Genomic DNA, 14806 nt, shown 5'->3' with positions numbered 1-14806 from the left:
GTTACTACAAAATACAAATAAAACACGCTCATTATGGTAAGGGGGCTAATCCACAATTAATCTTAAAAATCAAATCAAAAAAGAAATGTACAATACATTTTACTTAAAGAGTATATATAAACTATAACATAATCTAAACAAAATTGTACTATGTGTCGTATCCACAAAGCTGAAAGAAGAAATTCATGTCTACGAATCCACAACCATACAAATCAAGAGATATCTGTGAATAGAAGGTAGGTACATTAAGATAACAATTTGTCAAAGCAGTGAAAACTGAGCAAATTGAATGCAAGTTAAAGACTGGGTTATCCTTTAATTAATTAATTAATTAATTATCCTAAATGGTTGAAAAACATTTATATTCGGCAACCCAATTGTTCTAGGTTTCTCTAAATTCCCAACAAATGAATGCTAAATTGAAAAGAAAGGCATTATGCAGTGTGCACGCGTATCAAAATAAAAATCAGCAGTTCACTAGTCACTACTCTACCAACATGGTGATCAAGAGGGAACACAAGTCCCGAAGGATTCTGGTTAAACGAATAGAGTCATGCACGAGTTCCCATTTGGGGCCAGTGTAAGGCGGATACTGCCCGGGAGGGTATTGGCTGGGCGGGTATTGCCCGGGTGGGTACTGGGCTCCGGCGTTTTGACCTGGTGGGTATTGTGGCCGGGTGTTTTGCCCTGGTGGGTATTGCCCAGGTGGGTACTGAGCAGCGGGAGGATAGTTTCCGTAAGCAGCAGCAGCAGGTCCAGGGTAAGTGTAGTAACCACAGTATGCTGGCATACCGTACGGCATGTTGTACGACGGCTGGTAACCTACACCTGGGAGATATTATCTATTTATTATTATAATTAATTGTGGGTGGCGTCGTCTGCTTACAGTGCTCAATCGGCAAGCCGAGAGCTAGATACAAAATGAAACGACCGGTTGAGTCAGACAAATGTTTCAATCATGATACAAAACCATGATATCATCAGTGACTCAACCGGTCGTTTCATTTTGTATTATTATAATTATATAGTTTGGGATTGGGGGTATCTTGTGAGATATTTAGTAAGTTATTTCATGATGAAACCAGCTTTAGTTAAAGATAATGTGCTTGGGTATATCCTAAATTGTAATAATTAGTTAAACAGCTGATGAATGACAGTGCTGGATAGTATTCGTTACCTCCGCTTGGCAGTGTACCACCGTAGTTGTACTGTTGGGGTGCGCCCTGAGCAGCGAGGGGTGGTGCTTGGGGGGCGGGTGCTTGCCCCATTGGGGAGGCAGTGGCTTGGGGGAGCGGGGCTGGTGCAGCTGAAACAATAAATACATAATAACACATTATCACACTTACACTTTACAGTGCAATGATTCAGTCCAGAAGCAACATTTAAGTGCGGAAAACTTATGCGAAAAGTGCGATTCCGCACCCGCCACGCTTTAATACGTTGCCTCTGAAAAATCAGCTTAAAATTTGAAAAAAATTAATTCTTTTTAAAATATTTGTCTAGGGCTGTATATTATTTTACATGCCATATGCACTGTTGGCACAATCAAATTATACGCGTCTTTACTGTCAGTCATAAGGAATGCGGGGCCAAATTGTAAGTTATAACCGCCATCAGTATTCAGTGAGGCAAGACGAGGGTTGATAATCATACCAGGAGTTGGCCTAGGAGCGGGTGTAGAGTACACCGGAGATGAGGGGGCTGCAGCTGCAGGAGGGGCTGCTGCCGCCGCTGTAAATCATTGTTCAATTTGTGAACATACTCGTCGTATGTTATTGGATATTAATAGAAAGTCTTAGTGTGAAATTAGTGTAGAAGTGAAATCTAAAATAATATGGATTGTTAGTCGGAATTCCAGAGAGCTATAATTTATCAAAGTGACTTCTTGCTTCAAATCAGCCACGTTACAGATCAGTAAAGTTGTTACACGAGGTTACAATATTATTCTTGGTTCTTACTATTTCATTTATTTCCAGTAAAATGGGGTCTTCATTCGAGAAATACTGGCAGTAAAAACTGGGGTATATTGAATCTAAGATCTTAAGATAAAGCGAATTCGTCCTTAAATAGTAAATATCACCAAGAAATGCAATCACCACAGGACACAGATATTTAAAGCTGTATACTATCACTTACAAGATTGGGCAGCTTGTTGGTGGAATTGAGGAGGATCTGGTCTGGTCGGTGGAGCTTTGTTAGCCAGACTTCCTTGTAAGCTCCTACGCAGATTAAAACAGTTATGAGAATATATGGAGTGTTTTGGTTGCTGGTTCAAGCTTTAACATCGAGTTAAATTATGAAATCAATCATCAAAAGTTTATTTTACAACTGAGTATCATAAATTTGACCAAGAAGGCTTACTTCATAAGATCCTCTTTTTCGGTGTTTCTAGCCAAAATAAAGTCGTTGACATTACTCTGATAAGTAGTGAGAATCTTGGTCAAGTTGTTGTAGAATTTGGTACCCTCAGCTAAATTGCTCATCAACTCGATGAAAGCATCATAACCCTGGGCCAGTTCGCTCATCATTTCAGATCTAAGGTCTAAAGTAGCGCCGGTCTTCGATTGTACGAACTCGTCGTTAGCACACTAGAAATGGAGGGTTATTTCAGGGAAGTGGAAGATTTGATTTGTCTAAAAAGATAGATTTGAATGGGAAATGTACTTTGAGATCGTTCAGACAGTGGAACGATGTGAGAGGAAACTAACCGTAATCTTTGCGATGAGTTCGTCCTGCTGCCTGACACTGTCCACCACTGCTGCCTGTTGAGGTCCGTATGTTTTTTCTAAGTGTTCAGTCCTTCATCATTGAACAGATTCGACTCTGTGTTCAGCTGTGAAAACTTCTCGACTGAAAATAGTTCACGTAGTAACAAAATTACTATGACATATTTGATGAAGATTCTCTACAAATATCAAATATCAATGCAGATTGCAAGACAACAAACTCTCACGAAGGCTGCCGATATCGATACTCTACAAAAAGACGGTCATAAAATAGCAGTCTTACTTATTTCTTCAGTGTCACCACCAGCTTTAAACTTCTGTTTAAGTGCGTCCCGTTCTCCTTTCAAAAGCTTGATCTGATCCATAAACGATTTGAGGGACGCTACTGCCTGAAAGATTTGACTGTAATCACTAACAGTTATACAGAAGAAGCCTGCATTTACATTGCCACGTAATGAAATCAGAAGTGATGAAAATCTCTGATTCCAGAATAAACTTACCTTCTGTCCCTGTCCGGATAAGGATTGAGCTCCTCCTACTGGTATACTGTCAATCAGTGTGCTCTGAAGAAGGATTAATTACTGACACCGCATGGAACTCTACAGCCAAAATTTTAATTTATTGGAAGATCAAAGTTACTACCACCTTCTGTGGATGAATCAGGAACCAAGAGATTTGGTGGGGAAATATTTATTATATATTTTTTCACACAGTGCGATGATATTTTGTAGACATGTGTGATGATGTGATGTCATAGATTTTACTTTACTTTACTTTACTTTCGATCCTGATATGCTCCACATCAGTCATCTTTTTGATACGATATCTCCAAAGAGTCGATAGACTCATGTTGGAAGTGAGTTTTGAAGTTTTGTAACGTTTACTAGTGAAACTAAGTACAAATGCCAACGAGCACGTGGTACATGTTCTACTTGTATGGAATCAGCGGGTACGTAATCTGGCAATCCCATCTTTATAAATGAGCCCACCTTGTCGATTGAGTTCTCAGTGCTGATATAATTAATAAAAGAGCGGCCATCGTTGTGTCGATCTGATGAACGAAGGCAAGAAGTATGAAAAACGATCGAATCACAAACAACAAGGTCTACGGAGCGGCTGCAAGAAGATAATTTCACAATACTAAGTTCCCATTCGTCGTTTGCGCCAGAAGTACTTGAGACCAGAATTGCCGGATTTTTGCCGGATAATCGCGCTGCAAATTTCCCAAACTTTTCCAAAATATCACTTGAAATCATGGCCAACTGTCCACAAAACTCGGCAAATATTAACAGGACAATACCAACTTCCACATATACCACTGTGAAGTAATATAGACATAGCGATCACAAGGTAATACCTGAAACACAAGGATAAGTTTTGTTATTTGGCGCTGATTTTTTTGCCGGATTCTTAAATAACGGAAAATCGTATTGATAGATTTTTTTAAAACTCTTCAAATAGTTAGAGCACTATAATACGGTCAATTTCAGGGAGTATAAAAAAAATTCTTCGTCTGTGAATGGAGATACAAGGTCAAACACAAGAAAATATCTTTATTTGGGCTGATTTTTTTCCGGATTCTTGAATAACGGAAAATTGTGTTGATAGATTTTCTTTAAACTCCTCAAATAGTTAGAACACTATAGTACGGTCAGTTTCAGGGAGTTTAAAGAAATTTCTTCGTCTGTGAATGGAGATACAAGGTCAAACACAAGAAAATATCTTCCTGTTTGGCCTGATTTTTCGCCGGATTCTTGAATAACGGAGCTGGAGCTAATTTACTTGAAGCACTATGTGAAGATTATAGAGTCCACGTTATAGTCACGTGCTCCTCCATCTGCATCTACACTGGCACATGCATATGTCGTGTGACACTCCGCACTGCCACGTAATAGTCTGTAATTGGCCAGCGTTTCTGACACGTGACCTCCCTTTAACCAGTTCACTGCCAGAATCCGTTTAGCAGGACAAATAATTCACTGTCAAACTCTTAACAAAGACTCGGTCTGCTTACAGATTCGCAGTGTTCGAACTTACTGTCACAATTTGCACCGAAGTAAGCAAGTCCGAACGGTTTTTTGTCTTTATTCAAAGTGAATTCAATGTTTTTTGAATCTTGGAAACATTTTCATGTTCATGTTGATGTGAAGTTGTAAAACGTTTATTTTGCCAATTGGTTAAATGTGTAATCGTCTAACTTCTTTTAAATCTAGTTTAATCCAAATAGTAATCTGTGAAGTTACTGATCACAGAAAATTATCATTGTAGGTCTACGTGGGTTCCGGTTTTTCCGACTTCGACAGTATAGTGGGGTGTACGATACCAAGTCCTCTGCGGATGGATCCTGCTGAGTTATTAGATGATCCCAAACTTCCATCTTGATTAGACCCTGGAAGATAATTTTACATAGTATGTTCATCCCCACGACCGAGCTACGATCGGTTCAGAAAGTCCTACTTTACATCATCAACGGATGCTACACCCGTCTTTTAATGAAGGCCAAGAACATCTCGTGGAAGAAGCATCCAACCCTCAAGCAGATCTATGGCAACCTTCCATATATTGCCTCAGTGGTTGCGTCGAGGCGTTCCAGATTTGCTGGGCATTGCATGAGAGCTTCTGACCAAGTTATCTCCTCTATCCTCCCCTGGTGACTTGCCCAATCGGGCCGTGGAAGGAGACCACTCACCTTCCTGGACGTAGTAGCTCGTGACACTGGGCTCCAGTTAGACGACCTTCGAACCGTTATGTGCGATCGAGACGTGTGGAGGCAGACAGTGAATGGGATTTCGATTGAGGATCGCCCAAAGTAAAAAGCAAAGTAAGTACATCATCTCTCTATTACCATGTTAGACTTATTAAATTTACACAGTAGGTTCCTGCTTCAGCAATAAAATTTGTGGTTTGAAAACTTAGTTTTAAATTAGTTTAAATTTTTAAGTCTCTATTCTATATAAGTGTGTCTCCAGGCTCTATCTCAGCGACTGTACAGTAGACATTCCCACTTTTCGGCCAGAAAAGTCGTCTCATCACCGTATCAACAGCTTCCAACTGCAGAAGAAAATGTAAGAATTATCAAGTAGGTATCATTGCCATGTTACAAACTTAATACCTTATCGGTTAAAAGTTTTCCGGTTATAACTTTTCTTCAAACGTCTCCAGAGGAAACAGTTATAACTAGTAATAAAACCGAAAATGGGACAGAGTAAAAAAAAAAAAAAATTTCATCCAATCAGTCAATTGTGGGTTCACAAATTTTCAAATCTGAAAATGGGACAGAGTTTTGAAAATACAACTTTTCGTTTTGTTAAGATTTCTGCTGTGAGCTTCCTCCGACCCAAATCAAAATTCCAGCACCCCAATCGTGTCATTTGCTATCTATAGTTGACTCACTAATTGGTTGCAGGTCAGAAATTCGGTCAAAACTGTAAAATTTCGGCCCTGGAAATTTCAGCTTCAAAAACCGAAAATGGGACAGAGTATGGGAGAGTATGATTTTTCAATATTTTTCGAAATTATGACTACCAGTACCTCAATTTGGTTTCATATCATCATTAATTAACTGACTTATTGGTTTGTGGGCAAAAATTTCATCCAATCAGTCAATTGTGGGTTCACAAATTTTCAAATCTGAAAATGGGACAGAGTTTTGAAAATACAACTGTTTGTTTTGTTAAGATTTCTACTGTGAGCTTCCTCCGACCCAAATCAAAATTCCAGCACGCCAATCGTGTTATTTGCTATCTATAGTTGACTGACTAATTGGTTGCGGGTCAGAAATTCGGTCAAAACTGTAAAATTTCGGCCCTGGAAATTTCAGCTTCAAAAACCGAAAATGGGACAGAGTATGGGAGAGCAGATTTTTCAATTTTTTTTGAAATTATGACTACCAGTACCTCAATTTGGTTTCATATATCATTAATTAACTGACTTATTGGTTTGTGGGCAAAAATTTCATCCAATCTGTCAATTGTGGGTTCACAAACTTTCAAATCTGAAAATGGGACAGAGTTTTGAAAATACAACTTTTCGTTTTGTTAAGATTTCTGCTGTGAGCTTCCTCCGACCCAAATCAAAATTCCAGTCAAAATGTGTATGGAATGTTGGTGGTACAGCTCCCCGTCTATGTTCCACGTGGAGCAGTGTCCACATTCCGTGTCCTTGTCATGAGAGCAGGTGGAACTAAACTCCGTTACTCTGTGCACGTCCACTAAGTCTCCTGTAAACTAAGGAGGGTGGGTTAGAAGCGGGAACAACCAAACCTTATTTCGATCGGTAAATGTGCCTAGTTCTTTTTCGAATTTTCTGTGTTTCAGCAATACTCATAGATTAAAAGCACAAAATATGTGGTACACATATAAACGAAAGTTCTAAACCAATAAAGTGACAACTGGAGTGTTACTCACTGGTTTACTGAAGAATGCGGTATTGGCGAGGTATTTAAGGTACCTGAGCGGACTGGCCCGTCTGTGGACTATAAGATCTTAACAGTAAACACCTGTCCCCTATGTGGGCAGCTGGTGAGAGTCCCTGTGGGGAGGCAGTGCGGAGTGTTACTGTGGGGAGGCAGTGCGGAGTGTTACTGTGGGGAGGCAGTGCGGAGTGTTACTGTGGGGAGGCAGTGCGGAGTGTTACTGTGGGGAGGCAGTGCGGAGTGTTACTGTGAGGAGGCAGTGCGGAGTGTTACTGTGGGGAGGCAGTGCGGAGTGTTACTGTGGGGAGGCAGTGCGGAGTGTTACTGTGGGGAGGCAGTGCGGAGTGTTACTGTGGGGAGGCAGTGCGGAGTGTTACTGTGGGGAGGCAGTGCGGAGTGTTACTGTGGGGAGGCAGTGCGGAGTGTTACTGTGGGGAGGCAGTGCGGAGTGTTACTGTGGGGAGGCAGTGCGGAGTGTTAGTCCCTGTGGGGAGGCAGTGCGGAGTGTTACTGTGGGGAGGCAGTGCGGAGTGTTACTGTGGGGAGGCAGTGCGGAGTGTTACTGTGGGGAGGCAGTGCGGAGTGTTATTGTGGGGAGGCAGTGCGGAGTGTTACTGTGGGGAGGCAGTGCGGAGTGTTACTGTGGGGAGGCAGTGCGGAGTGTTACAGTTACTTTATTAGCTATTTCTCTGTGGGGAGGCAGTGCGGAGTGTTACTGTTACTTTATTAGCTATTTGTCCCTGTGGGGAGGCAGTGCGGAGTGTTACTGTTACTTTATTAGTGCGGAGTGTTACTGTTACTTTATTAGTGCGGAGTGTTACTGTTACTTTATTAGTGCGGAGTGTTACTGTTACTTTATTAGTGCGGAGTGTTACTGTTACTTTATTAGTGCGGAGTGTTACTGTTACTTTATTAGTGCGGAGTGTTACTGTTACTTTATTAGTGCGGAGTGTTACTGTTACTTTATTAGTGCGGAGTGTTACTGTTACTTTATTAGTGCGGAGTGTTACTGTTACTTTATTAGTGCGGAGTGTTACTGTTACTTTATTAGCTATTTCTCTGGGTTGGGTCAGAGGTCCAATCATGCAGCTCGCTGGAGTAGGGCAGTACGTTTTCGTGAAAAGCGAGGGTGAGATGTGCCGAGAGCGGGAATTAAACCCACCACCCACGTGTATTAGCTATATCTTTAGTTGTTGAAGTTCCAAAGAAGGAAGGGACTCAGGTCGCTCTTACTCTGTTATGGGTTGTGTGTGACAGTGCACATCACTAGGCTCCACTACAAATACAATACTGTTAAGTCTTTAGCCCTCTATTATACTATAGAGCTATAGAGGGCTAAAGACCGCTCCAGTCTCACCCAATGAAAAGCTTAGAATTGAGCACATGACCTGAGTGCCGCCAATAGAATTGTTGTTTTAAAACGTGTGTGGAACTGCTCCAGGAACTGCTTCATTGCTTCATTTTAGGTTTATTTCCAGGTTAGACCGGTTACTATTGAGTTACTTTTACTGATAGTAAATAAACTTTTCTTTCGTGAACAGATTGCCAATGTTTTGGTTGAGCCTTACCAGAATTCTTGTTGTCTCTCTGGTGATTAATTCAATAAACCTCGCTTACTGTACTTGCCAGGGAGGTAAGAGTAAAGAGTATTATTTTATCATTTATCTATTCATAAAATATGTTTAACCTTGACGAGATTTACTAAACCATGTGATTCAGTAGATCTCCTCATTCTTAGCTTTTAGATGACTTTCTTCCGGACTACAGGATGAACACATATGCGAATAAGGGCGGTACTAAACCCAGCAGTTGGTACAGTAAAAGTAAACTAGTTTGTACTATGAAATAAATTGATGTAAAATCTGCACAAGTAAATTGAATATCTCGATCAGGAACTAATTGGGAGAACATAGCCAGACATGGGACAGCCAGTCAGATTGATACTTTTATAGAAAATAACGGATCAAAGTTCAGATTCGCTCAATATGCGATAGATGGAATCATAAATTCACAAAACGGGTAAGTGCACTTTTGAATCTTATCATTGCTTTACTGTGTGGTCGATAAAACTTCAGACAGTTTACGGTTTTCAATGATTGACTCAGCCACCTTAATATTTCTTAACTTCAGGAAATTTGCTCTGACTAACTCAAAAGGAGGCTGGTGGAAACTAACGCTTCCCAAATGCTACTTCATCCATTCAGCCACCATCTACGGTCGAAGTAACCACTTTATGGGCAGAATTGACGGTGTCAAGCTATTTGTAGATGGTAGCTTGATCGGAAAAATAGAATATGAGGAGAAAGCGTCGCAGAAATATATCTTCGATAAGATCTGTATGTTTGCCAAAGAGGTGGACGTCACTGCAGCGTCATCTGAATATCTCCAACTGGAGGAAGTAATGCTTTTCGGAAATATGTTTCACAAGGAATGTGTTGGTAAGTAGCAAGTGGTGTCAGGTGGTTGTAGAGGGTCAGAACCCTGGCTAATAAATAAACCCTACCCCTAACCCTAACCCTAACCCTAACCCTAACCCTAACCCTAACCCTAACCCTAACCCTAACCCTAACCCTAACCCTAACCCTAACCCTAACCCTAACCCTAACCCTAACCCTAACCCTAACCCTAACCCTAACCCTAACCCAAACCCTAACCCTAACCCTAACCCTAACCCTAACCCTAACCCTAACCCTAACCCTAACCCTAACCCTAACCCTAACCCTAACCCTAACCCTAACCCTAACCCTAACCCTAACCCTAACCCTAACCCTAACCCTAACCCTAACCCTAACCCTAACCCTAACCCTAACCCTAACCCTAACCCTAACCCTAACCCTAACCCTAACCCTAACCCTAACCCTAACCCTAACCCTAACCCTAACCCTAACCCTAACCCTAACCCTAACCCTAACCCTAACCCTAACCCTAGCCCTAACCCTAACCCTAACCCTAACCATAACCCTAACCCTAACCCTAACCCTAACCCTAACCCTAACCCTAACCCTAACCCTAACCCTGGCTAATAAATAAACAAATTTAAAAGTTAACTTAGATATCTTTAATTAAGTCAGCTGTTTATTAATACTCAGAACCCTGGCTAATAAATAAACAAATTTAAACGCTAAATTAGATATCTTTAATTAAATCAGCTGTTTATTAATACTCAGAACCCTGGCTAATAAATAAACAAATTTAAAAGTTAACTTAGATATCTTTAATTAAGTCAGCTGTTTATTAATACTCAGAACCCTGGCTAATAAATAAACGAATTTAAAAGCTAACTTAGATATCTTTAATTAAATCAGCTAGTGTTTATTAATACTCAGAACCCTGGCTAATAAATAAACAAATTTAAAAGTTAACTTAGATATCTTTAATTAAGTCAGCTGGTTATTGATACTCAGAACCCTGGCTAATAAATAAACAAATTTAAAAGTTAACTTTGATATCTTTAATTAAGTCAGCTGGTTATTGATACTCAGAACCCTGGCTAATAAATAAACAAATTTAAAAGTTAACTCAGATATCTTTAATTAATTCAGCTGGTTATAATTGTGGCCATGACTAACACTATCCACAAATTTAAAATTTGCTCGGTATTCAAAATTTCCTTTTCATGAGAGCAGGTGGAACTAATATAACTATGAACTCCGTTACTCTGTGCACGTCCACTAGGTCTCCTGTAAACCTAACATCTGTTTAGTTGTAATTGAACGGTAACAGGTCTTAATTTACCTAGACTTTCCACCGATAAACAGACACATGACACGCTGCAAGTTACATGTAGGATTGGATAGCTCTTACGAACAAGCAGTGGTCGTTTGTTTATCCTCTATAGTTATAGGGGCGGCAAGGAATATTTTTTGCGTTTCTGCACAAAATTTTCACCAAATGATTTCGTGACCCAGGTGTCCCAATAGTATGAATATATTATATCACAATGCTGGCAAGCATGACCGTGCTTCTTATATTCACAATACTATTTACCCCCTTTACTATTTACCCCCTTTACTTTTATAAATATAACCCTTTATTGTTTTTCGGGCATTAAGACTCATCGAAAGTAGTTCAGCAGGTATATTTAAGTTCAAATCATTCTAATTCAATGTTAAAGATGACAGGAACAAGAAATAGTTATGTGGAGGTTTTTAAGAAATTTACGCAAAATACGCGCCAGCATGTTATACGAAATTCGGTAAAAAACCCAAAATTGCCATATTCAGGTGCCTTAAAAACCATGTTAAAATTAAGTTAAAGATCTGAAACTTTGCAGGGCGTCTAGACGTTGACCAAATCGACTGTAAAAAGAATTTCGTGTTTCAGGAGTATCGGGAAATGGGTTTTCTGGAACCCCTGTTTTACGATAGATTGTCGTGATACATATATTCAGGGATAGACGCTTTGCCAGTCAAATGTAGTCAATTGTAGCCTGAATTTAAGTGTCCGGAGATTCAAAAGTATAAAAGATACAGCAATTTCCGACCACAGGTCTTAAAGATAATTGTTTACACTTCAGTTTCAATTATATCAAAAAATAATTTAACGTCATCATCACCACTTGATGACGTCATCAAATTAAGTGTTTTTAAAACTTTATTTTTGACAAAATAACAACTTTTCAAACACAATACTATTTACCCCCTTTACTATTTACCCCCTTTACTTTTATAAATATAACCCTTTATTGTTTTTCGGGCATTAAGACTCATCGAAAGTAGTTCAGCAGGTATATTTAAGTTCAAATCATTCTAATTCAATGTTAAAGATGACAGGAACAAGAAATAGTTATGTGGAGGTTTTTAAGAAATTTACGCAAAATACGCGCCAGCATGTTATACGAAATTCGGTAAAAAACCCAAAATTGCCATATTCAGGTGCCTTAAAAACCATGTTAAAATTAAGTTAAAGATCTGAAACTTTGCAGGGCGTCTAGACGTTGACCAAGTCGACTGTAAAAAGAATTTCGTGTTTCAGGAGTATCGGGAAATGGGTTTTCTGGAACCCCTGTTTTACGATAGATTGTCGTGATACATATATTCAGGGATAGACGCTTTGCCAGTCAAATGTAGTCAATTGTAGCCTGAATTTAAGTGTCCGGAGATTCAAAAGTATAAAAGATACAGCAATTTCCGACCACAGGTCTTAAAGATAATTGTTTACACTTCAGTTTCAATTATATCAAAAAATAATTTAACGTCATCATCACCACTTGATGACGTCATCAAATTAAGTGTTTTTAAAACTTTATTTTTGACAAAATAACAACTTTTCAAACACAATACTATTTACCCCCTTTACTATTTACCCCCTTTACTTTTATAAATATAACCCTTTATTGTTTTTCGGGCATTAAGACTCATCGAAAGTAGTTCAGCAGGTATATTTAAGTTCAAATCATTCTAATTCAATGTTAAAGATGACAGGAACAAGAAATAGTTATGTGGAGGTTTTTAAGAAATTTACGCAAAATACGCGCCAGCATGTTATACGAAATTCGGTAAAAAACCCAAAATTGCCATATTCAGGTGCCTTAAAAACCATGTTAAAATTAAGTTAAAGATCTGAAACTTTGCAGGGCGTCTAGACGTTGACCAAGTCGACTGTAAAAAGAATTTCGTGTTTCAGGAGTATCGGGAAATGGGTTTTCTGGAACCCCTGTTTTACGATAGATTGTCGTGATACATATATTCAGGGATAGACGCTTTGCCAGTCAAATGTAGTCAATTGTAGCCTGAATTTAAGTGTCCGGAGATTCAAAAGTATAAAAGATACAGCAATTTCCGACCACAGGTCTTAAAGATAATTGTTTACACTTCAGTTTCAATTATATCAAAAAATAATTTAACGTCATCATCACCACTTGATGACGTCATCAAATTAAGTGTTTTTAAAACTTTATTTTTGACAAAATAACAACTTTTCAAACTGATTTTACACCATTAAGGGGTAACTTTATTCAAAATCTGAGGACATTTTCACCTTAGATAATTGTTCAAGCATTCTGAAAATCTACCGGAAAGTTTCCCTACCTTGCTCCTTCATAAAGATATTTGCCATTGAAGTTAGTGCTTTTTTGAAGAATTATTTTATAAAAACGTCAATTTTGCGATTTAGTATTCTCTGGTGCTGGGCTATCCCTTGGGTTGTGGAGCTCAGTTCTGCTTCCTATAGGTATAAATTGTGTATTAGGCTAGTTTTAAAGTTAAAAATCTAAAAGTTGCACACGTGGGGACACGCCCAAATTGATAGAAAATTGCTAAAATCACTGAAAATTGCTGTTTTTACCATTTTCTGTAAACGTTGGTGTGCCGTTGTGATTGCAGTTCTTCTTGAAATACTTTGAAACTTTGCATGCTTATCAAACTATATATAAAACACCAACACGCAAAAATTTACGGCGATTCAATATTGGATGCGCACGCAACGTCCGCTCATAGTTTGCACGTGCGAAAGGTGATAATTTTGCTCATTCGTGATTTCGAACAAATTCTGCTTTACCACGACAGTTCAATGTCATTATATATAAATTTAATGCCAACTTGAATGAGTATAAAGTGGCAAATTCAGTCAGCGATCGACCGATATGCTTACCCAAACACAAGGAAATGTTTTCAAAGGAAAAATTTCGAAATCGTTGAAACTTCCTCCTTATTAATGAAGATATCAGTTTATATTTCGACTTTATAAAGTACCCTGACATTAATCAAAAAGCGATGATATTTGACCAAAACCCATAATCATGGGTAGAGTGGACCGCTGCCAGTGTCTCTCTTTCCCAAACAAAAGGAAATGATATTAATTTGATTGACCGTTTTCAAATGCAAAATGATACCGAGAATGAAATCGGTCGCTCGCTTTCCCATTCATTTACAAATGTAATACCCGAAGACAGCTGTACTCGGCAATAAAGATTCAATAAACTTCAGCTAATTCACTAACTACCACCCTTATCCCGAAATACTAGGTATCGACCCGAACGCAACCCAAAGAGATTATTACAGCATGTGATCGATGTAATTTATCGAAACCTATTGCAATTCGTATAAGCCGTGAATGAATGGGAAAAGCGAGCGACCGATTTCATTCTCGGTATCATTTTGCATTTGAAAACGGTCAATCAAATTAATATCATTTCCTTTTGTTTGGGAAAGAGAGACACTGGCAGCGGTCCACTCTACCCATGATTATGGGTTTTGGTCAAATACTGTAATATAAAAATATAAGAGTCCCTAGCTGCACCACCTTGACCTTCCTAGGGTAAACAAATTACAGCAATTTTAATCGCTTATAAAAGCCCTGCGAAAAATGGCCACAATAATCGATTTATAGCAGGTGGTGGTTTGAAAATGGTCTGGCCATCACAAATCGAGTTATTTTTTGGAACAAGTTCTGTGTGACGAAATTGTTTCGTACAATAATTTGTGTACAGAAATATTATAGTAGCCCCTCAAAAGGAAGGTATTCAGATAGCTTTAACTCTGTTCCGGGAGTGTTTTACCACTGCTACCTTCCTGGTACGCACATCATAAGCAAGCTAGCCCTCATATTTGGAGCGCATACACAATCTACAGCACATCACTAGGCCAGCTGAATACTGTTAAGTCTTTAGTCCTCTATAGCATTAGAACCACTCCAGTCTCACCCAATGAAAAGCTTCGAATTGATT

At 39.1% G+C, this 14806-nt stretch overlaps 1 protein-coding gene and 1 long non-coding RNA gene across 2 annotated transcripts; both read right to left on the bottom strand.

Annotated features, from left to right (window-relative positions):
- Window positions 1–427: 427 nt before the first annotated feature.
- LOC134815150 (programmed cell death 6-interacting protein-like) lies at window positions 428–2792 on the bottom strand. Its single transcript, XM_063823654.1, has 6 exons — window positions 2709–2792; window positions 2362–2588; window positions 2137–2219; window positions 1654–1731; window positions 1178–1306; window positions 428–828 (listed from the first exon to the last, which is right to left on the bottom strand). Exons 2-6 carry the CDS (start codon window positions 2526–2528, stop codon window positions 485–487), a joined length of 801 nt encoding a protein of 266 aa, XP_063679724.1. The 5' UTR covers window positions 2529–2588; window positions 2709–2792; the 3' UTR covers window positions 428–484.
- A 1-nt stretch (window position 2793) lies between these two features.
- Window positions 2794–3291, bottom strand: LOC134815151 (uncharacterized). Its single transcript, XR_010160220.1, has 3 exons — window positions 3227–3291; window positions 3010–3115; window positions 2794–2850 (listed from the first exon to the last, which is right to left on the bottom strand). It is a non-coding gene; the product is annotated as an uncharacterized LOC134815151 (long non-coding RNA).
- Window positions 3292–14806: the final 11515 nt, after the last annotated feature.

This window comes from Bolinopsis microptera, chromosome 5 (genome assembly GCF_026151205.1).
Source record: "Bolinopsis microptera isolate Bmic1 chromosome 5, MBARI_Bmic_1.0, whole genome shotgun sequence".
Taxonomy (NCBI): Eukaryota; Metazoa; Ctenophora; class Tentaculata; order Lobata; family Bolinopsidae; genus Bolinopsis; species Bolinopsis microptera.
The sequence above is the reverse complement of the archived record's forward strand: the minus strand, read 5'-3'. Positions and strand labels throughout refer to the sequence as shown.